The 24,083-nt window shown below is 37.9% G+C and overlaps 1 protein-coding gene across 1 annotated transcript in view; it reads left to right on the top strand.

The window, feature by feature from the left end:
* The window catches only part of Orb2 (orb2), a 139,164-nt gene that overhangs the window by 67,273 nt on the left and 47,808 nt on the right, over window positions 1–24,083 (top strand). The window contains exon 3 of the mRNA XM_070299342.1: window positions 12,380–12,433. Within this exon, the coding sequence (XP_070155443.1) occupies window positions 12,380–12,433 (54 nt within the window). The remainder of the gene's footprint in view (window positions 1–12,379; window positions 12,434–24,083) is intronic.

The following is a 24,083-nucleotide window of genomic DNA, read 5'->3' as shown; positions in this document are numbered from 1 at the left end:
AATTTTAATTTATTTGCGTTTTGTTTGTTAACTATATATCGCTCACTGTATTGTTGTTCCGCCTCATAACGTTATGCCATTTAGTTAAATTTTTTTTTGATTTTCCATCTCGATATCATCAAGAACCCGAAGTAGATCGAAACGTTTGAATTAATGTATAATATATCTTGAATGTATATTTAATAAAATATAATAATTCGTTTACGCTTCAAATACCGCGTCTGGGCTTCAATTGGCCTTCCTTATCTATTGATTGAATTTTATTTTTTAATTATTTCAAATTATTTCTATAAATAATAAACTGTTAATCGTAATATGTATTTTTCTATAAAAAGATGCAATGATAAATCGATGGAAGAATTTATCGATCGGCGTAGGATCGAGATTTATCATACGTTGCATTGATCGCCGCGAAAGAAAATCACGTTAAAAAATTATTTCTCTTACTCTCTCGTTCTCTCTCTTCTGTTCCTTTACCCAACAATCATTAACTTTATTCGACAAATAGCCGAACTGCAACAATGGACCATTGTATTCTTTGGCCATTGTACTCTTTGTTTTCTCCGTGCCAATGATCTTTCTCTTACCGCGGCGCACCGTAAGCATCATCGGGGTCTCGGACGTGTAAGACGAAGAGAAAAGCGAAGGAAACGCGATGGACAGACAAAGAGCGAAGGAACACAATACGGGAACTGCCGCGAGATCGCTCGCAGGAGGGCCGCGCGCTTCTCCTCGGCTAGCATCTGTCGTTACTCGCCGCGAGTACGCTATTATCGCGCTTAGAACGCGTTGCTGGCGAGCCTTTCAAGCACATGTTGGCCTTCGTTTGTCATCGTGACAGTTTACGGTGCTCGCTTGCGATACGAGACCCCGAGGAGCCCCCGAGGATCGCGGGATCTTTCGCGCGCTGAATCCTTCCGTCTTCTTATCGCTCCGATCCTCCAACTCTCGCGTGTCATCGTCTCTTTAAACATTCTGCGTTTCATCCATCTGTATGCCCACGTGCTTTTAACTCATCTCCGATGCTCCGTGTCCGCGTATCTCGGCGAGAGAAATTTCATGGTGGCCTGCCTGCCTGCCAGCCTACCTCGCATCTCGTCAGTTCGAAGCGTTCTCGATTACCACACGGTGGTGGTTACCTCGTTCGATCCGAGTCAGTGACGAGAATAACCAATCTGACCGTTTGACATTTCGTTAATTTCGAATGCCACGCATCGAGGTTGAATTCCAATATCGATTCACGTAATAATAGGTGTCGTGACGTGCATTGATCATTCGAAATATTGTCCTACTTGTAACGAATTTATCATTGTAATTTGCTATAAACGGCCACATATTTCCCACGCTAAGTTGCAGATAATCATATTTGCCAGTTATTTATTTTTTTTATTTTTTTTCAAATAAGATATCTATATCATTTATTTTAATCAAAACGCACTTACAGTTTCTATAATTTACGGCAAAATTCAAGGATAGATTTCTATTTATAATTTGGTATCATGTAATTTTACCTTTGGATAGAAACCACATCTGAAATAGTAATAAAGAGACGTATATATACAAAATGCATACGAACACACGCACAGAATATACATATGTGCTAATATATGCGGCATATAAAATCGTAAATGACTAATCTTTGTCATATTAACGTGCAAACACTCGCTGAGTATACTCTAAGAGTTATAGATACGTTTCTGACACCATTTCCTTCTTCTATAGCTTCATTTCTCGAGAAACGTAATCGACTTGTAATTTCACCGTTTCCTCCGTTACTTTATCTTCTCGTTATACATACTTGCAGAAAATATTTGTTTAACACAAATCGAGGACAAACACCCGTTAATTATTTCGAAATTATTATCACAGTCCATATATCGCTAATGAAAATAATAAAATCGCAGCTTGTGCGAAAGTTTTTTCTTTGCTCGTGCAAAGAATTGTCAGCTGATTTGCACGTAACGTAACGACGCCCGATACTCGGCTCCTCTTATCTGTCGGTTACATCGTCGGTGTTGCATCTTGGCTCGCGATGCGAATAACTTTCCGCGAGAATTACAATTTTTAATCAGCTTCGATTGCGGGAAATACTTGGCAATGCAACGAGTAAACGCACTCTGCGATCCGGCTTTTTTTCTACAGCAATTCTTAGCACGCGATGAAACGATGTCGCTTGCCATGTTCATTCGAAAAATGTCAAACGTTGCGTTAACGACATTCCTGCGGGCGCGACCACAAAGTGTCGAATCGAATGGACGCGAGCCATTTGATGACGATGACAGCGGAATGCTGCACGTTTTTGCATTTCGTAACGCCTATCATTTTTGAGCGAATATATCGGCTATCCATGTCTGATTATTTGCGCTTAAATCAGAAGTCATTTTAATGAAAATTGATATTTGCAACGAAACATTTTATTTTTTTTATTAAAACGCGCGATCGGTTTCTGATAGCTAATAATAAAAGATAATGTCAGATAGACCGCACGTATTTTTGCCGGCGATCGCGAGCCCGTGATAGCGCGTTCTTGTAGAAACGACCAATCTGCCGTTTATCGGAGGAGTAATCTCGAGTGTATGACGAACGAGAAAATATTTCTCATATAGAATACCGGAAAGACGGAGCTTATCCCCGAATACGATGACGGCAGACGAAATCAAGATATGAGCGCTCATCGCGAAGGTCGGATTTAAGGTCGCGAGACCTCAACTATCGAACGACGTAGTCTAGCGACTCTCATTCTCACGATATAAAAGTTGCCGACGAAGAAGAAAGGTGGAACTAAAGAGAAATTAATTTATTATCGAAGAGAGAGATGAATAATTACTTCGCTTTCCGGAATTCTATATAGATATTGATGGAAACTCGGAATAATAATGATAATATAGTTGTAAAAAAAAATGAGGAACAAGTTTAACAAGTGTGATAAAAAAATGAGGGACGAAAACTTCAAGAATTGAAACAGATAATTTAAAAGAAAAAAATTTTTTTGATAAAATCGTTGAGAGAATTGATTTAAAAAAATGGCAACAGCTAAGAATGAAAGAGAGAAAAGACGCTAAGGTAATAAGAGCTTTCCCATGTCAAATCTATGCAGTGACAATAATCGTCATATGAATAAAAGATACATTGGTAAACGAAAGATAGGAGAGCGTGACACCCGTGATTGGCGTGATGACTCTCGGCGTTATCGCCATAGGCGATATCCCGTGACTGAAAACATGCATGAGTTTTCGAAAGTGACGACATAAACGATCCGTATTGTCTTGTGGAGAATTTTATTTTCGATCGGCGAGAGAAATTGACGAACGGATAGGTTTCACCATATCTTCCAAACTATATATAAAAAATATATATAAAATATTGATATATATAATATTTATGTGTAAATAACATATTAAATTTCTTATTATGTATTGCTTTTAATCACGAAGTATACGACAAATATATACAATTTAGTATGCTTGTTAAGCGACTCCGCTGTTATATACAAACAAGGAATAAATTACGTTTTGTAACTAACAGCCGGTAATCTCGCCGCAGCGCGCTAATGAGGGAATTTATCGTCAGTCATCGATGTGTCAAATCGAACATGTTCGCGAGTATCCCACGAAACGCAGCGGTTTACGTCGTGACGAGGATCCTCGCGTTCATTTATTGAGCAACGGTGCCTTCTCGTTTGCCGGCGCGGACGATTAAATAGCGTGTACAGCTGCGAGTGGCGAGTGTGCAAAAATTCGATAACTCGGCATCGTTCAGATAATGACTTGAATCCGCGATCGAGAACCGTGATTCGCGTTTAAGGTAAGCGCCGCGTTTACGTACCGCTAGTTTACATCTGGCCTCGACTTACATACGTGAGAGGCTCGTAAATCCACGGAGAATCCGGAGACGGCGTCTTGTTCCCGATTGTTCCCGGTAGTTGAATTGAAGATGATATCAGAAGTAGCGCGAAAAATGCGATAAACTAGATAAATTAGCGATGTAAATTGGAGATGCGAAAAATATGCAAAATATTGTATTAAGAAAAATGATTAATCGCAAAAAGAAATATTTTAGAGAATTTTAAATGAAATTTAAACGTACATTCAGTGCGTTTCTATTATTATGAATTTTCATCATTTTTTAATGCGTATCACGTAAATCATACAAATTCAATAATTCGCTTAAAGACGCGAGAAACTTCCAGCTGGAGTTCTGAACGTGGTCTTCTAGCATCGTTGTTTGTCGAGCTTCCACGTTGGAAAGCATCTCACGATCGCGATCCGTCGTTGAATCCTGGACGCGAAGACCTTAAGCTTCGTACTCATTCACGGCAGGATAGTCTTGCTCATTGCTAAAGATTCGCCCAAGAGAAGATCATTAGTTGCTTCTCATTAAATCGAGATTTCTCGTTTTGTTTTTTATTTCGTTTCAAGATTCGCTTGAGTAAAATAAATTTTCGACGAAACAATAAACAATATGTCAGCAAGATCGTTTTTTTAGATTAAGTCGAAACTGTTATCATGCTCGAAAATTTAAAGTAGCTATTCGAACACCGTAATAAAATTCTAATTATATCGTATTTGTCACGACGCGATGAATAGTAAAAGCGTCAAATCTTAAATATTTGTTTATTGTGTGTTTGTTTATATCACTTTCCTCGAGTGATTCACACTCCGCGTGTGTTCGTTACGCTCCCTCTTTGTTTATAAGAGATCGAACAAAGCAAATAACTCGAAGCCTCTTGCATAGTAATTTCGAAACCGCTCACTGTTCTCGACGACCAATCGAGCGCGAGGAGAATAAATCCGGAAAGATTTTTAGCATATCGAAGGAGAAAGCGCTCGGAAATCTTATCCAAACGAACGGGGTACGTCGCAGAGGACAAGATCGTTTGGCAAAAAGTCAAGTCGTTATGGTTTCGTGGTTCGGGTTATTTTTTCCTCGAAAGAGGAAAAAGTAAGTCATTGACTCCTGTCTCGTTCATTTCGTCAGCGAGATCCTCCGCGAGAGAAGGACGCGCGTGGACGGGGAGGAGAGAGTATCGTTCTGGAGAAAAGCTCATTACACTCGAAAAATCTCGTTTGTTCTTTATCGTTTTCTATCTGCGAATATTCGGAGATTTGTTCCTATCGACGTATATGTCTCGAATAGAGAGGCTTTCGATGCGAACGAGAGTTTTGTACGACATCGGGCGATGGGGTGAAGGAAGAGAGAGAGAAAAAACGCGACAAATCGAGAAAAATAGAAGAAAAACTTGGCTCCGGATCGGATCGATTTCTCGAATCGCTAACAACGTTTTCACGTTGACGAAATTGCGGGAAATGGACAAGGATATGTCATTTCTGAAATCATCTTGCGCGCGCGCGAGGACAGAGAAGAAAAAAAAGGTGCCGTCACAATTGTAACTCTTTGCACGAGAGTTTGCTAGTTTCGCGCGCGTATTGCACGTTTTTGCATATTTCGTAAGCGCATCCCTGCAGCGAGAACAACTGCAGCTTTTCCACGTCTGTATATATGTCTGTATATACTTTCAGTATTTCAGATAATTAGGCAAATGTAATGCGTATTAATTTACGCAATTGAAAGTTGTTTAAGATATGAGGCAATTTTGTCGAGAGATTGCTCGAAAGTCTCGAGATACGCATGTACATATACATGTGTGTGTGTGTGTGTGTGGAGTACCTTCCGAGCAGTCGAGGAACTGGACTGTCTCTTAAGCATAATTCTTGACGATACATTTTGTAAACGTCGCGAGAGCGTGACGTATTACCTTCATTATTAATTGCGGGGTAAATATTTATTAGGAGATGAGAGAAAAAGAAGATGAAAAATAAATCATTATCGTTCTCTACAAGTGAATTTTTTTTTTCCACTTAGCGATTTCTTGTCAATGCTTATTGTGCAGCGTGAAAGTTAAGCGAGATATATTGATTATGTGATAAATACCAACGAATATCTATATACTAGTTTTTCGCGTTGTATAAGTGAGGAAGCCGGCTAGATAACGATTCCGTTCCAGGAAATTTTTACAATAGAATTTTCTTAATTAAAACGAATTTTTGATAATTCTTCGATAGAATATGTATTACCTTATTTACTATAAAAGTTAGAGAAAGCTACAAGATAAGCCTTTACAAAAAGTTGCTACGAGGAGAACCTCGATATCTTTTTTTTTTTTTTTTTTTTACCAGGATTGTGAGATTCTCCGCACAGCCGTAGAAGAATCTGCGAGATTTCGTCAAGATATCTTGCTGGGAAATGATAATATCTGCGAGATATCCCACATAAGCACGGGATATATACCTGGAGAATAGTATATCCTTTTGAGATATTAATGTAACTACTTGTGTACACATATATGCTTTTGCTACAGCGTTCAAGAGATAATCGCTGAATATCCTTTGCAATATCCACATCCCTGAGGTATTTAAGCAAGAGCACGCTTCGCGTAATACACTCGTAATATGTTAACACACTTATAATACGACAATAATATTTTAAGGGAATTTTTGCGGCGTATAATATTTGAAGAAAATTTTCGGACATATAAAGATGATTTTTGCGAGACGTCACGCAGGTTTCGATCGATCGCTTTTGCTATGCCTGAATATCGATAGAAAACAATAGAACAATCAATTTATATCGTACATCTCTGATCTCGAAGCGTTTACATAATTCGAATTGTGCGAAGTGCAGCAGATCCTCTAATTCCTTGTATAGGATCCTTGTACTTGGATGCACGACACGTGGGCATAATCGCATCGGATCGAAGCGCGATCATTAGATCTCACATGTCCCATTTCAGAGTGTCGGCGTTCGGGAGAGAAAGCTGCGATCCTGTTCTTTTTTTGTATTTTTTCATATTCACTTTTCACATAACACTCTCGCGTTAGTTCTTCCCGACAGAGACAAATCGGGCGTATTATAGACAAAGACTAATAGAATATTGCGCAACAACATTGAGGTGAAAACGTGTCCTTTTTGCGCGCGTCAAAGGAGTCCCTCGGTATATATCACGAACGGAAGAGCCCTCATCTCTCGTAACTATCTCTCGTTATTTATACGAGTCCTGCAGAATCACGTGATATCACGTTAGGTATGCTGAAATTTAATGAGATATTTATATCTTTGTTTATTCCGCATCAGATAAGCCGGTTATTCGTTGTTTATCCCGATAATGTAAACATCCATAATAATTTGCAATGATTTCTGCATCAATATATACACAGAGGATAGCTCCGAACGTTCCAGCCAGACTTTGAGATCTTATAGAAAATTTAATTCTGAACAAAAAATTTCCTACAAACATGGGTCGAAAAATGCTTTCTTAAGAAGTTATCGCTCAAGAACCTCTGAAATGGTGATTATTTTACACATTTTTCCAAATATCATAGAAAATTAAATTATCATTCAAATGAGATCAAAATAATTGTTGTACATTCCATAGATTTTGATATAACCAGTTTCCAACGTGTGCAAAATGTGCTCTTCTTACTTATTGTTAGATCGATTAAAATTGAATCGGGAGGAAATCCGTAAAGCGACTAGATCGGTCATTATTCAGTTAGCTTTTTTCACATCTTTATTCATTTTCTACTATTACGTGCTATTTTAGTTTAAAAAAAAAAAAAAAAATTCATTTTATTTTCATAAAAGAAAAAGATTTTTATTTTTTATTTTTATCGTTTTTTCAAAAAATTTATTTTCATTTTTTTTTTTTTTTTTTTTTATTTCATTTTCTTTTCACCTCTTGCTCTTCCTTTGCATCAGAGGCTTTTGAGCGATAACTTCTTAAGAAAGCATTTTTCGACTCATGTTTATAGGAAAGTTTTTGTTCAGAATTAAATTTCCTATAAGATCTCAAAATCTGGCTGGAACGTTCGGGGCCACCCTGTATACACACACACACGCGCGCGCGCGCCCATGTAATTAACATATTAAAAAATTAATATTGGACTATAAATAAATTAATGACTATACTATATAATATTTACATAAAAACTATATATGCTGTTATCTTAAAAATGCCTTTATTCCACTCTGCGAGACCCTTCGATTCGACGCTGAATTGAAAAACGATCGCTTAAATATCTGAAAGATTAGATATTATTGATACGTGAAAGACATTGAATATCGTAGAATCATGAATATTCCTTACTTTTGCGCGCATGCATGGAACGTGCGAACACAGTGGCTATCGGTGAAACCGCGACGAGATAAGGTAGCTGCTTATCGTAAAAGTGACGATGTAACCGGAGGTAGCCAAGCCCTAACGTCCGCGCGAGAACATCGCCGGTTTCCTTTCCGCATGACCACACAACGCGCGTTCGTTGTCGACATTATCGTTCGTCAATTGGGCTCTTGAAAGATTCGCAATTAAACATATCTTAAGACTCGCGCATTGATTGCGGATTAACAATCAATTTCTTCCCGTTTGAAATTTACAGCTCTCACAAAAAGTTTACCGTCCCACAAAATGTCATTAATATTTCTAAATATGATATTCTCGCGTGGACGGGATCTTATCATCTCGTTCGTTATTACTGTTCTGCTTCGATGCTTCGTGTAAATTTTTTTCTCTTCCGCGTATAATTGCGATAACTATTGAGTAGAGAATGATGTAAATGATATTGTTATATTCAAATATATAAGAATAATAAAAAGGAATTTTAATAAAATATTTGTCGCTTTCGTATCGAAAGAAATAGAGAAATATAATAATAGTTATTAAGAATAGATTGAGATATAAAATAAATGGAAAGTGATAAAAATGAGCTCTCGATACTTTAATGACAATTTTACATCGCAGTTCCGTTGGGGTTAAGACTAGATTTCAATTTTCCGATTTTTTTTTTTTTTTCCCGGATTGGTACCGCATAAACGAGTTTACGCGCGCGCGTGCCGATCCGGTCGCCGATAATAGTGATCGATACAGGAATAGATGCACCGTGAAAGTAAAATCTATGAGGCAAATTGAGGAGGCATAATGTTATTGCACGAGTACGGCAGACGGATCTCTTCTCCTTCAGCAAATCAACCTTTAAAGAGCGCCGTAAACGCGACGCGATTTCGCAAAATGTGAAAACGAAACTTTCCGCGCGCCCCGCGTTCTTCCCCTCTTCTGTCATCGAACACGTGATCGTTGACAGATCTCTTTATTAAATGACTTTGAAACAATCAATATTTATTGTCGATACTCCGACATCTACAATACCTTTCAGTTTCAGTCGGCTGGCAAATAGAACTCGAGACTTTCTCTCTAGAAAAATTTGATTATTTCCCTTATAGGTATTATTTTGCAACTTTACATTCAAATATTTTTATTGGCATATGAAAAATTTATTAATTTTATAATTATATTTAAAAATTACTTTATTCGATTACTTATATTTAAGCTATATAAATTGAATTAATTATAAAATATAGTTAGGAATTAGGATGAGCGTAAAACCAAGAAGAATGTGTATATATGAAATCTTGTTATTTATTTATACATTTTTTTTGAACCGTACTTAGATCACGCGTATCTCTCTCCCTGCAATCTTATAAATAAAATGTGATTAACGTTTCGATAATCTCATTAAGAACGATTTCCCTGAAAGTTTTCGTAGCGCACGCGACGTAGAATAGCATCGCTGCTTTATTTGCCATGCGTAAGTTCATCGACCGGCCGTACGGAAAATGTTTTTGCGCTTGCGCTTGCTATTATTGTAACGGTGTAGAAAATTAGTCACGATGCCATGGGCCTGTAGAAGAATACACTGTCGAGAGCACGCGCTCGGTGCAGTATACTCGCCATAGTACGACACGCAATCTTAGAATTCAAATTATAATCGATTGTGATACTACAATTTATTCCTATTTAACTCTAAGTCATTAATATCGATCGATCGTCGAGGAAATGGACATGAAAAATTTTTACCGAATTGATTTTTATTATCATAAAATTTGTTCGCCCTCTAATGAATTTATCAGGTGAATTTTTTTTTTTTTTTTTTTTTTTTTTTATTGAAACTAGAAGATGTTTTAATCCAAATATTGTAAGAATATCTCATAGATAAAAAATTGATAAATCACATATCACGTAGATAATTTCTTTCCATTCTCGATAACGCGATCAACTCGTTGAAATTTTCCCGTGAAAATGAATCTGAATTACGTATAAAGATATTTTTACCTATAAAGAGAGATTGCGGCCACGTTATAAAGATATTTACTCAAATCGATTTCTTTTTCATTGAGAAATCTGTAAGAGAGAAATTAATGACTTTTATTTAATTTCGCTATTCAATTTTCATGACGTATTAATCTTAGAAAACAAAATATAATACTTATTCCAGAATTGTTCTAATCGGGAAATTTCTCGGCTAATCGGTTTTCCAACGCTTCTTTTTCCTGCCAATTAAGCCATCGCAAATATGCTTTTTAAATAAAAAAATAATTACAGGGAAGGCTACATTGTATTGTATACCGATGCGCGTTGCGTGACTAGATCTTCGAAGATGGGATAACGCTCGTCGCGTTCTTTACCGTAAAAGCCGGGCTCGTTCCTATTTACACGAAGATGATTAGGGTGAGGGCACGTTGATGACATGCACGGATTGCGGAACGTATCGCGGACACTTCCTGGAATCGCGCGCGTTACCGATCGCCGTTTATCGCGATTATACTCATCATCCATTCGTCTGATCCGTAATTGTAACTCTTGTTGTTACGCGGCCGCGAGACATTTCTCGCGTACGTCGATAAATCCCACGTTTCACAGATCGCGCTAATCTTATCGCGTGCGTCACACAAACAGGAACTGTATGTTTTCGGTCAAAATTTTTAATTCGATATTTTACACAACGAATGCATCTCGAATGACTACCCGAATGATGAGTGATCTTAAAAGTTTTGAGAAAATTTTTGAAAGTTGTTTTCTACTTCATACGTTATTTTCTGGATATTTTAACGGTACGGATTTTTTTTTTTTATTATTATTATTATTATTATTATTATTCGACGTGTAGCACTCATTTATCATAAGCTGCATGAAATATTAGCCGACATTTAATATGTTAAATTATGATGATACCTTGACTGCGTATTCGCCGGTTGACCTATAGAAAGTTTCAAGGATTTGGCATACAAAAGAATTTGTACAGACTCAAAAAATTATCGATTCGACAGGCTATTAACACGTTTGACAACGAATTATAATATTGATCTTACCGTGAGCTTTCTCCTCCTTCGAGAACAAAACATCACGTTAATTAACGTGAAAGTCGCCCTGGTTTAACATCAGGCTTTCATTTTCGACTTGAAAAAGACAGAAACGAATTTAAATAATATATGAAAAATTCAAGTCTTTTGAATCCTAAATGGGGACCCGACAGGTATGACCGAGGGCCTTAGGAGTTCAAAGGTTATCTTATGTCATGGGAATGTTCGACGAGGCGCGTACATAGGTACCGGCGTTGAGTTGCACAATGGGCGTGTGTGCGTGAAACTTTATACGGACATTGTTTAGGCATGACTGCGCGTTCCGTCAAATTTCTCATTTATCGCGCGAATTTTCGGGTTATATGTATATATCGATTTTTTTCAAAATTTTAATACCAACGAATGACATGCGTTTGAGCCTTTGAAACGTTGAAACAGCACTGCAAGTATCGGATTGACCTATTCTTTTGGCTATCGATTCCTGCGTTCCAGATAATAATAATACGACGAAAATTAATTAATCCCCGATAAATTGTCAGGTAATCGCGCGTATGTTATTTTGCAGCTTAATTACGGTACATCATACATATATATACTCTATTACAATTCTATTTGTAACAGGTATGTCAGTATCTATACAGGTTGCGATTGTTGATAGAAAATAAAGCGAGTGCCATATATACGTTATTTTACGCGAATATATCCGTAAATTTTTACGTATACGCGGAAAATTAATTTTCAATACATTTTCATTTATACAATGCACATTCACTATTACGCAGCGCGGTATTATATATTATACTGTATTTTGTAAAAAAAACACGTGGAATAAATTAACACATTGTGAAATCTCTCGATTGCATAATACAAAAAATCTGCATACACACGTTAGAGTTTTAGAAATAAATTAAAAAGTCATTAATTATATACTCTATTAACAGAAATAATATAATCAAACGGAGTTATACAAGACTAGAAAAATTAGATTATATGCATAATTTCATGTTTAATCTTCAATCATACGCCTTTCCATTATGCAATATCTCACGAGCGTTAAATCACACATGTCGAACATGGTCAATTAATTTTTAACGTCGCTCACATAATCACCTTATTTAATAGACAGACATGAATGTAATATGGCAATAATTATTTTTTTTCAACGAAGTGTCCTCTACTTCTGTTTCAGGATTCATCAATTGCAATGCCGCCAACACTCTGCAGTCCCTCGCTCAGCTACATGGTAAGCGAAAACTAGTTCTTTCTCCATGTCTCCCTCGTATGTATTGTATATCTCCGTGTTACGTTTATATATCGCTAAGAGATGATATCGCCGAGGGGGAGGAGAGTCATCGGATTCAATTAAAATTTTTAGTTACGTAATGTATCCGTGTCTACTACAAGAGAGGTACGAGCGACTTCCTGTCGCGACGACGGCAATCGGGGAAACGCGGCCATCCTTCGTGACGTTCGCTTCCTCTTTCTTCATCGTAATCACCATATCGGGGAGGGAAGTGTTCTTCGACCGCAACCTGTATTTCATGTTCCCGGAATGCTCGGCGGAGGCGAAAATCTTGTTCTTTCGATTTAGCGCGAAGGTCTCTAGAGATTTCACGATCTCCCCGTCGCGTTTTCTGCTCGCGAATCGAACTAGCAAATTGAACGTAAATACGATAATCCCCCCTTGCTTTTCTCGTCCTTCTCACTTAACCGGCGTGAAAATATGAAAAATATGTCAGACTATCGTATGTTTTTAATAACATTTAATAATAGCGTTTAAATAATATCGACGTTTTAAACGGATCCTTAAATATGTGCGATACGAAATGATTGTTAACTGAAAACAACAGCTGACGCGATAGCTTCGGTTTTTACATCGTGATATCCCGCTGACGTGTTTCGCCAAAGAAAACGCACGCGCGGAGAACGAATTTTCTTAAACAGATTTTATTATCCTCTGGGAGATGGAAGAGGAAGATTCGATAAATATACAACGGGCACTTTAATTAAATCTCGTAATGTGTGTCGGCGCGTCCGCGCTCGTTCGTGTCATTGATCTTGAGCCCCCGCGCGCACCCAGACTCTTGGATCGTAAAGATGTCTCGGTGAAATTTCTTCTCTCGTGGTGTTGGTCATTAACACGACAAAGGCTTATGCCGGGAAATGCGGCCGCGCGAGTGCAAGAAGGACGGATTTATTTTCGTGACGTCACGAAAGTAGCTGTCACGTACTTATGGACGACGTTCGCGGAGGCGTTTCGGATTTCATTCTCCCGTCTAAAGGAATATTATCCCCCCCCGGGAGAGTGTCGGATCTCTGTATAAAACTCTGCAAGCATGCGGTCGTATAACGTATGCGACACTTACCTTTTTATCGACCGACTTTTGGGAAACATTTTATGTCTCCGTGGCCTCTTAAAAAGTTTGGCGATATCAGTTTCGAGACATTAAGAAACCAAAAATAGTATTTATACGAGGGAGTTTACAAAGTAAAAAATTTTTCTTTCGCCATCTATCTATATTACAGTAATTGTAAAAGGAGTCACAGCTTTAATTACAATATATATTCTGATGTATAGGGATATTATATTTTTTGAAGATCTTTTATTATTGCAATATATTATAGTGCGTGTAATTTCTTAGAAAACTGCACATACATAAATATTGGCGGGTTATTTTATTACACATATACCATCGAAACTTATTCAATATATCGCAAAGACATTTATGTCTTTTTTTTTTATAGCTCATTACCGATGCGTTGGAGCGCGTTGACACGTATCCGGCAAATCTTTTAGGGTCGAAATTAATCGAGTTCGTGATTGTATCATCATTTTACGTCAGCATAAGCGAACGAAAAACAATACGCGTTTAGTATTTCGATCAGAAATTTTCCATTCGACATGAGACACAAACGAGCTAATCAATCCTCCGATGCACTTTGGGAGTTAAAACGAGCTGTTGATAAGCCCGCATTCGCACACACACACATTACGTGCCGCGCATAATTTGCTTATCGCGCGTGTACGATTTCAGTAACAGTTGGACTGAATCGCTGAATGAGATTTTCATTATATTTTATACCGATTGTGCTAACTTAGAGAATGAATATTAATATTTTATCGTCGCGTTAAATTACATTACGTGAGTGTAATATATAATTAATCACCTTCTGTCAAAATGTACGAGTAGCTCTAAAATTCTTTGACGAAAGGAGTGCCAAAGTATCATTAAACTTTTCCTTTATCTTTATCACATAGTGCTACGTCTCGCGCGAAAGAGACTGTCGACTGTCATAACTATATATACATATTCTTATCTTAATTCCTCTGCAATGGTTACGTAGATAAATATACGTACACGTGTCTACGATACGCGTGTATAAATATTCCATAAACTACGACGCGTAACATGTTTATTATACGTGCAAGAAAGAGAGAGAAAGAGAGAAGTCACGTATCGCGCGTATACATAATACAGTTACGAGCGGGTTGCACGTTAAGTCGACTCGCTACCTGTATAACCGACTACATTATCATATATATTGATCCAACCTAGAAAACGCGCCCGTAGAATCGCCCTCCGCCAGATCTTCTCGGTCTCGGCATTTTTTTGACAACTGTGCTTCGTCCTCGGTTACGCTCCTCGGCCTTTTTTTTTTTTTTTTTTTTTTTTTTTTTTTTTTTTTTTTTTTACGCACGAGACGATTAAAGACACCGCGACTTTCATCCCAGATTTAAATGAATTTTCGCTGCGTACGATAAGTTTAAAGGGACGTTAGCGTTTACCGTGTCCAAAATACACAAAACTGTACAAAAATGATTTTATAAATTATTCTACTTATTATTTTTTTATACGTTTGTGAAAATACTTCTCTCCGCGTGTGCTGCACGTAACGGAAGGAAAAAAAGAAATCTGTTCTTTTTGAATTCGTTGCATCGTAAACTTTTCTCGCACGTAATTCCTGATTTATATTTCATGAGCGAGTTCCCTTGTCATATAATATATTAATTGCATTCTACCTCGCGCGATACACGTGCTCTCCGCGAGCTAATCGACAGACGCGTGTTTTGTATTACGACCGAGTAGTAAAAACGGCACGTCAATGTCAAGTGTTAAAAGCGAAATATTAAAATTACTACAAACACACACAAGCGGAATCTTCCTTCACGAGGACATCTATTCGGCTGAAAGAATTTTGCTGATGACATCGCGTTTTGCAAGTGCAGCGCGAATTCCTGCCGCCGCAGATAGTTGCGTAATTCGCGATCCGCGTCCGGTTTTAAACCGGAGAGCTTTACGTTGCGTTTAAAAAAAAATGCATCATTTATTAATTACCTTTTTTTTTTCTTCATAGACTTGCGCGCAGAGATGTGTGGGAGAATGAAAAATGAAATCACCGCAATATTTATTGCGCGAGAAAAACGTTATGACGGAGAATTTGCATTTGCAGGCAAATATTATGATTGGCATACGAGGAAACTCAATTAGCATCACGATACCGGGAATGATTTTCGATGCGATTTGTAATCGTAATAAAAGCGAGACGTCTCGTAATAAAAACGAGATACGGAAACTTTCAATCTAGCGACTACTTGTTTATGTTAATCGTCCTTTATGCTCGCCAAGACTGATGAATTTCAATCCGAGCGGATCCGAATATTAATAAACTCCTATACATAAACATTACCTATGCGTTACTGCAATGTTTCGCTCGAAATTTTTTTGGCATTCTCAAATCGCAAAAATTTATTTGGGTATTTTTTACATAATTTATGATTGCCGAATAATACACGATCATAATTCTTTAATATCTTTGAAATCACCTTTATTCAGGGAAAAGATCATCGCCATTCAATGCGCAATTTTTTAAATATTTAGTATGTTAAATATTTTTGATTTTTAAATCTGAGATTTATAATATATTCTTGGTATCACGTGGAGTTATATGTCAGATTGAAAATTCAAGTCATCCTGCGAATTTATCGTCGTAACGTTCTCTTCGTTTTATCGTACGATACGGACGTTATCGTTTCTTTTCGCGTGTTTCTTGGAGAGCGCACGATGAGAGAATTTTCTATCGACGTTTCCCGATGGAGCTATACTTCTCTTGCCCGGGGAACGAACATGGCCCCAAATTACGCGAGCATGTACGGGGAACCGCATGCGTGACAGACATGCCCAAAGTCCTCCGGTGATGGGACGACGATTTTTTTACACGGCTCTTACAGCGTGAAAGACACAGTCGCGGTGGAGGGGGAAGGGGGATACATTTCGTAATTAATACATCGTTTTCGGTAGGTCTCTCTACTCATCTGTATCTCTGCCAGGATGCGAATCGCCTCGTATTTTCGCGTAATTTCTATTCATAAATCTTAATTAAGTATTATAATTTACGTGTTGATATGCGAGATAAATTTCTCTTATCTTATTATCAGAAAAGATATTTTTATTTTGTGGTTGCATGGATTTTTCACAATTACAATGCGCCAGACTCTCTTATTATTCTCGCTCTTTTTCTCGTCTCTCATCTTCTCTCGCGTCTGACTTTCATCCTCACGTGCTCAGCTTCGTGCCTATGCGCTTTCGAAGAATCGACGCGAGTTTCAAAAGAATGGTCGTTAGACTCTTCACAATAGCAACCGCTGGTAATTAACTTCCTGGCCGGATCCAGTGTTGCCCTGACTGAACGTAGAGCGGCAACATAATATTGTGCAAGTATGTGCCTTTGCCGCCTTGAATTGAACACGAGCGGAACCTCTTTTTAGGTCTTTTGTAAAATCTCAAATTATAGCTTAATCATAAATTTTGTAATAATCCATAAAATATTATCGTGATGACTGACGATTTCATAATCTTGGAATATACGAATCGTTTAAAAAAAGAAAAAAAAGTAATTTTTTTTTGTTTTTTTTTGTTCGAGAATCGCAACTAACAGACATATATATTTAATAATTATACTTTATCACATATATAAAACTTATATTCCTGCAGACACGGATTATCTCTATCATTATCACAAATTCTCATTACATGTCTGCTTAAATTGTATAATCTGTTATAAGAAGATAAACATCTTCCGACATCTTGGCGATTATATTCCAGAACCAGAATTCAATTAAATTTTACAAATTTGCATAAAAACGTCATATTTAGTTAAACGACTTCTCGGAAGAGACTTCGTATGTATTCTCGTCAAACACGTCAATTTTATTAGACTTGGAAAATTTTTCGTAACGATTACAGTGATTGTGAAGTGTCTCTCGCAAGAAGAGTCGTGTCTCTTTTTGAAGAAGATTTTTACGATTCGCACAGAGTGGTTTCCGAGAGATTCGAGCAGCGAGTTGTTTTCGCAACGACTGCATAATTACCGGTGGAATGTTACGCGTTCGTCCAATCACCGTGCAGATAATCGGTGCGAACGAGGTAGCGCATACTCGCTAACAATTCGAGCCTTTGACCTTTTACACAAGGCGTAACCACTCGTAAATCACTTTATGCGACTGTGCAAAATCACGTCTACGTGTTCGCGCGAAGTTGTCAGAAAACCGAGACGAAGCGTCGTTCCTTCATCTTGATTGTCGCTCGATAATGACGTCGCGGTGAAAATATTCTATCCGTTATGACAAAGAATTCTTTTTATTATCTCAGCGCGCGCACGCGCTTGTTACTCCGAGATGGAGATGGATGACGAGAGTAGTCGGCAATGTAATATTTGTAGCGTTTCGCGATTATCGGCTTTCCAATTTCACAACATTCATTGACTCATCATCTGCTTCCAATAACTCTCGAGCATACGCGCGCGTAATCCATGACGGACGATTCACGAAATGCCTTTCAGTTATTCGAAACGTCAAATTTACGTTATGTTTTGCAATTTTTTTTTTTTTCGTACGGTATTTTTAAATATTTTCACAACAAACATATTATTCTCGGAATATATGTACATATGTATAACGGAATCAGAGATCTTTGTGAATTTTCACGTGCAACTTTCGCGATATATAGAAAACGTTTCAAGTCACAGCCCCGCCCGTTTCCGATCCGAAAATCGAGAGGATGCCGCCGCCGTAATCGCCTATTGCCCCTCTTATCTCGTATCCGGATGGGCCGCGGCCTTTTTGTGTCGCGAGGGAAAGTCGATAGATACGCGTAGAGCCACGAGCACGGATTAGCTTAGCAGCGAGTCCTGGGTCGTGGACGTTGCATATTCAGCGGATGCAGATGCCGGCGCGCGGACCGCACAGCCGGCGAAACGATACATTAATTAGCCGATCTTTCGCAGAACGAAGGCCGAGAGAGAGTGCCTCTGGGAGTACGATTTTAGCCGGGCACCCCGTATAACTTCCTCCTTCGTAGCCGGGACGTTCTCCGGTGCGCGACCATAAATCCGGGCGACGTTCAATATTTATGGGTGCTGCGGTGGTGGCTCCGGCGCGCTTACTTTAATCTCTACTAGCCAGGGCGAAATGCCCAACCCCACGACAGATGACTACATCCGGATACCCGTGTAGATGTATGCAGGTCTTACGATATGAATCCACGTGGCAAGCTAACTTTAAAGTTTCCCTCTGCTTTTACATCGCGTATATATGAGTACTATAAAGTGTCGGAAATGAAAAAAGAATACTTGAGCCTGCATTGATGTAAATAATTTTTGACAGGCATCATCCACAATACGCGCTTCGCGAAATATCTTTTTAAATGTTCGAAAAGCTGACATTCTTCTTTCGTATTTAAATTTTATGGCGTGTAAGGGATGATGGAAAATAATAATAGAAAAAGTTCTAAGGGAATTAGAATAATAAGATAACTTATGAATAAATAATATATGCTTTAATCAGGTTGATAATAACGTCTGATGGTACTTGTCAGGATGTTCCGCGCAACATGACGCAACGTTCCCTCGCAAGTCGTCCTCGTCCTTTCGATAAAAATCACGTTGCTCGATTATGTTCACCGTATCACCGTCGCAACGAGTTTATTGCAAGAGTGCGCGGAAAGATACCGTATAGCCGCGGTGAGATTTCAGAAGATTTCAGCCGCGCTCGTTCCAGTTACTCGCTGGAAAATCTCGCGTAAATCGAGACACGCGTTTGACGGGAATTATACCTTAATATCGATCCTCGCGGGCGCTAAATGTCACGGCATTTATAATCGCGCTCGCGATACAAAACCGCGAACGTGTAGATGCGAATATTACATGGCGTTCGCGCGCACACTCGATTTTTACTCTCCGCAAATGTAAGCTACACGCCGTTCTAATATAGGAGATCGACGAGCTATCGCAAGTAACACTTCATTATTCCGAGTGGAGCGTAATGAGAAGTCTAGCCGCGATGGTAAATTGCAGCGCAGCTCATCGGCTTGATTAGACTCCGAAGTAAGAAAACGCGAGACTCGGTTACTTCGCGTAAACCGCTAGCTCGGATACGCTTTCAGCCAGGTGGTGATTAACACGGCGGAATGTTTAATTAAATCGTCAGTTTTATCTCGCTTGGCGTCCATCGTCGCGTCGTGGATACCATTTATTGTGCAATTACTCTATAATTAGCGCTCTTGATTATTTACGCTGATTACGATCTAGACATTAGTACATCTATATTACTTAAGCTCGTGGATTAGACACTATACTTGATCAGTAAAATCGTCATAATAATACGTTCTTCTCGGTGGCCTCATAAAAACCTGAAACAAGTTTTCATAAGTCACAGATATCTGACATGATATGAACGTGAAATGGACGGTAAGGCGAATTGACTTCCGGGCGAATTTCACGCTTATTAGTGTCACCGGATCGATCGCAGGATTTTACGACTTCGATCAAATCGATGGGCGACATTGTGCAACCCGGCTAAGTCAAGGTACGAAGTTTCCCTTGTCCCACATATCCCGCATCCTTGACGAAGTTTCTCGCGACCGGTGTCACTTCCTTACGCAATACATATTTATCTATATTTATTATCTGGATTCAGCGGTGAACATTAGGCTATTAAAGTGTGTTGTCGCCACAAATGATTCATTCTCGCGCCGTTTCATTACGAAGTGCATTCACTCTAACGACCTGAATTTTTTTTTATTAATTACATCTTTTCTCGCATGTGTTGGTTTAATAGAGGAGATTGGGATTGTTCGAATTTACACATGATTTCGCATCGTCAAGTGCTGCAATATAAATATATTCTATTTATTTTTATTATTCATAAATTGCACGTGTAATAATGGCTTATTAAATATATTTTTATTAGCGACTTAATACACGACTGTATTAAAATATACCGGGGGGGACGACATTTATACCGCGTTCGGAAAATCGATCGAGCGAAGCACATCGCAACTATTTGACGTTAAATTGCAATTATATAACGAAACGGAACTCGCGTGCCGGCCCGAAGGCTTTATTATTGGCACTCTTCGAAATCGAGTTCCAAAAACGTCAAAAGCGTCACAATGTTGCAGTGCATCGCGTGAATAACACGATGTTTCGCGTGCCGTGATTGTTATGCTCGAGTAGCGGGGGAATGTAATGGATCTCCAATATAATGTCTAGAAGATCAATTGCGTTCCGAATTCAACTTTGATAGACAAAACGTAAATGTCATACGTCACGTGCATGCCTGACTTGAAGGCAATTTTATCAGAACGCGCAAATTACAAACGTGCCATATTATAACGTGAATTAATTCTGGAATCGTAAATGATTTCTTTTTATAAAATATATAATTGCATTGAGATTATGCAGGAAACATTTTCAAGATTTATTTATAATTTTCAATATATATTTTGAATCCAATTTTTTTAAATTACACAACAAAGGAGAGTCATCAATCAATTTTATTATTATATACTCATGAATGAAAAATCCCCGAGTGTCATAAATTAATAGCTTCTATTTAAATGTCTTACGCTTTTCATAATTAATAAGCAGTTTCTTGTCATCTATCACATATATAATAATTAAATTATCGAAAACCGATTCACTGAGCATATTGAAAGATTTTTCAGAGATATCGTCGAAAGCTAGTCTTAAAAAAATAATTAAGTTATAACTATGAATCTTTTCTCTCTCTCTCTCTCTCTCTCTCTCTCTCTCTCTTCTTTTCTCTTTAGGACGTGATTAACCCGCTTCTCCAAGGACGATAAAAACAGACCTTTGGCCAATTAAAATCGACGATTATAGCCGACTTTATGATACCGCGACGCAATTAAAGCCAATTACCGCGCGTCCTATTCGTGTCGCCGATCACATGACACAATTTGCATCGTGAACTACTTTTACCGTACGAGAGAATAGGCATCTTAGGTGACGCGTGTGTGCCGTAATGCGCCTCGGGCATGAATGTATATGTGGGGAACAAATGCATAGGCTCTCTGCTCCTGAATTGTCTCGGTTCCTCCCTTCTCTCTTTTGCGGCGAAGAATGGTTTCTCGATACGATACCATCGACCTTGATAACACTTGTTTGAAACGAGTCGTGTCACCGTGTCAAGACAGATGTCTACGAATACGACGAATTCTATTTGTGTTCGTATTAACAATAAAACAGCGTTATAAAGAAATCCATACAAGGTTGTCGAGCACAATCCGGGAATTGAAAGCGTTATAATTTTAATGAGTTCAATGATAATGTTATAGAAATGAAAAAAAGAAGATTTTTGATTTTCGTGTTTATTCTGGAGGATGAAAACGTTACGTTACATTTTTCATGTCTGCAGGATCGAAAATTGAACTTTGAAAATTGAAAATTCTGTCCGTTTTAATTTCTGAAATTTTTTAATATTTGTGTTTTAGAATATTATATTATAATAATATCGTATAATAAAAACATAAACATTCTCATATACGATGAATATTGATATTCAATAATAATGCTTATATTTTATTGATATTCGATTACGTTTATCATTTGATCTAATGTCGAAAGATGGTGGTAAGCGAGAAGCGAACTCGGCACTTTAGTCATTCGATTGGTTCGGATGAAATATGTGATAACGCTACACTGCTGGAATCGTTTATACGGTAAGATATACTCGCGATATTTACAATCGTAAGGATATAATGGAGTTCTTACGTCATACACAGTCGCTCGATAGACAAATAATACATTCATGCGTGTATTTCACGTCTAACGTTTGCGCCGAAGAAAGCGCGCATTTTTCGAAGCCGCGAATGAAAGAAACTTAAGTCGCATAAAATTAATTTTATAGATGAGCGAAAAGAATTTTTTTTTAAATATAAATTTATATTATGATAAGAATATATATTATATTGATTTTGTCTCTGTTCCACAAGATATTCCTTAGAATAGATATTTTGATCCATCCTGATTATGATTGTAATGTATAATTATAATTATAAATACATTTATTGTTTAATTTTCCGATTTGAAAATCGTATCATTAAAGTATTCTGCCGCAAAGATTGATTGAATATTTTTATTTTTAAGTCGATAGCCCCCCCACCATAAATATTAAATTCCTGTGTAGTGCAACGAGCTCAAAATTTTTTATTTGCGGGATATGAAAGCTCATAAATAGCTCATAATTGTACGCTATTTGTTTTTTTTTTATTTTTGCAAGATGGGGGGGCTAGCTCGATAGGGGTCTTGAATCGTTCTGAATCAAAAATCTCCGATAAATACACGCGACAGTTGTAATCTTACGACCGTCGTTAAAAAAGCCTTGATATAATTATTCAGTTTTCTATTTAGCAACAACATAATTTTTTTTTAAATTATTTATTCGAATTTCGAGGGTTTCAGCCTCGATTTCGATAAATAAATGATGTAGAAATTTGCGGTGAATTCTTTTGGCTTTCGGCCTTTGTCATGATCAAGGAATGGTAAGGAAATTCGTTCGATCTCGAGCGCGCGCTGCATCTCGGACTCGCGAGGGTGAACGGATGTATCCGTAACTCCGGAGTATCGCTGAAATGTCGCGTCCCACCCTTCTCCTCTTTCTTCTCGATGCAATGGTTACGGCCTCCCCGCGGTTTCGGTTGCGCAAGACTTTCGAAAGGTCAGGAGTGCAACGCGTGCGCCCCGGATTCCCCTTTCTTTACGATACATGCAGGCGTGGCACGTACCCGCGCTACCTGAACCACAAGATGAGCCATGGAACATGATACAGATTTGAAAAAATAAATTTTCTCTTGTAAAGAATTTCTTTGCGATTTTTCTCGAAATATTTTTGGTTCTTTCTAGCTCCTTTCTCTATCAAGAAAATTAAGGAGATTATTTCAATTATCTATATTTTCATTTCTGTATCTTAATTAAAATGCGGGCGAAAAATTATCTGAAGTCTTATTACTTTATAATTATTTTAATTTGAAATTTAAATGATTTTTTTATTGACTCGTATACATATATATACAAAGATTAAATACATCGTGGTAATTAAAGTTGTTAAACAGTAGATCGAAATTAAAATATTACAAGGATAATAAAATCATTCCACGTCAAAAAGCTTCTTTTCCGTTATACAATAATTTCAGATTAAGTAGTTTCCGTTGTCGCATTGACGCATATACGTGAAAGTAAAGCCCGAGATGAAAATTATTTACCGATGATCAGAAGACGGTAGGAAAGCTGTCTTCTATAATCTCATTACAACACACGTTAAGGATATTTTTCGTTAGCTTTTGTGGCAAAGTGTTGCGAACGTGCCGGGTCATCCGAGAGAGTCGTCCTCCTCTAGGCGGAATATTATCCTCGATAAAGCATAAGCTTGTCTTGTCGGCCGTCCGTCAAACGGTTCGTGTTTACTGCTGTTTGTAAATCACACAGGCGGACAGGTAATTAGCGGGCCTCGTGAAAAATCAAGCTTCATCATGGGAACGCTTTATTAATCGCGACACCGAGTCGCGATAATACCGCGACTATGTTCTATGAAATTC

The sequence above is a fragment of the Polyergus mexicanus genome, unplaced genomic scaffold (assembly GCF_030449975.1).
Source record: "Polyergus mexicanus isolate NDT 795.1 unplaced genomic scaffold, iyPolMexi1.0 SCAF_7, whole genome shotgun sequence".
Classification (NCBI taxonomy): domain Eukaryota; kingdom Metazoa; phylum Arthropoda; class Insecta; order Hymenoptera; family Formicidae; genus Polyergus; species Polyergus mexicanus.
This window is presented reverse-complemented; position numbering and strand designations above follow the sequence as displayed.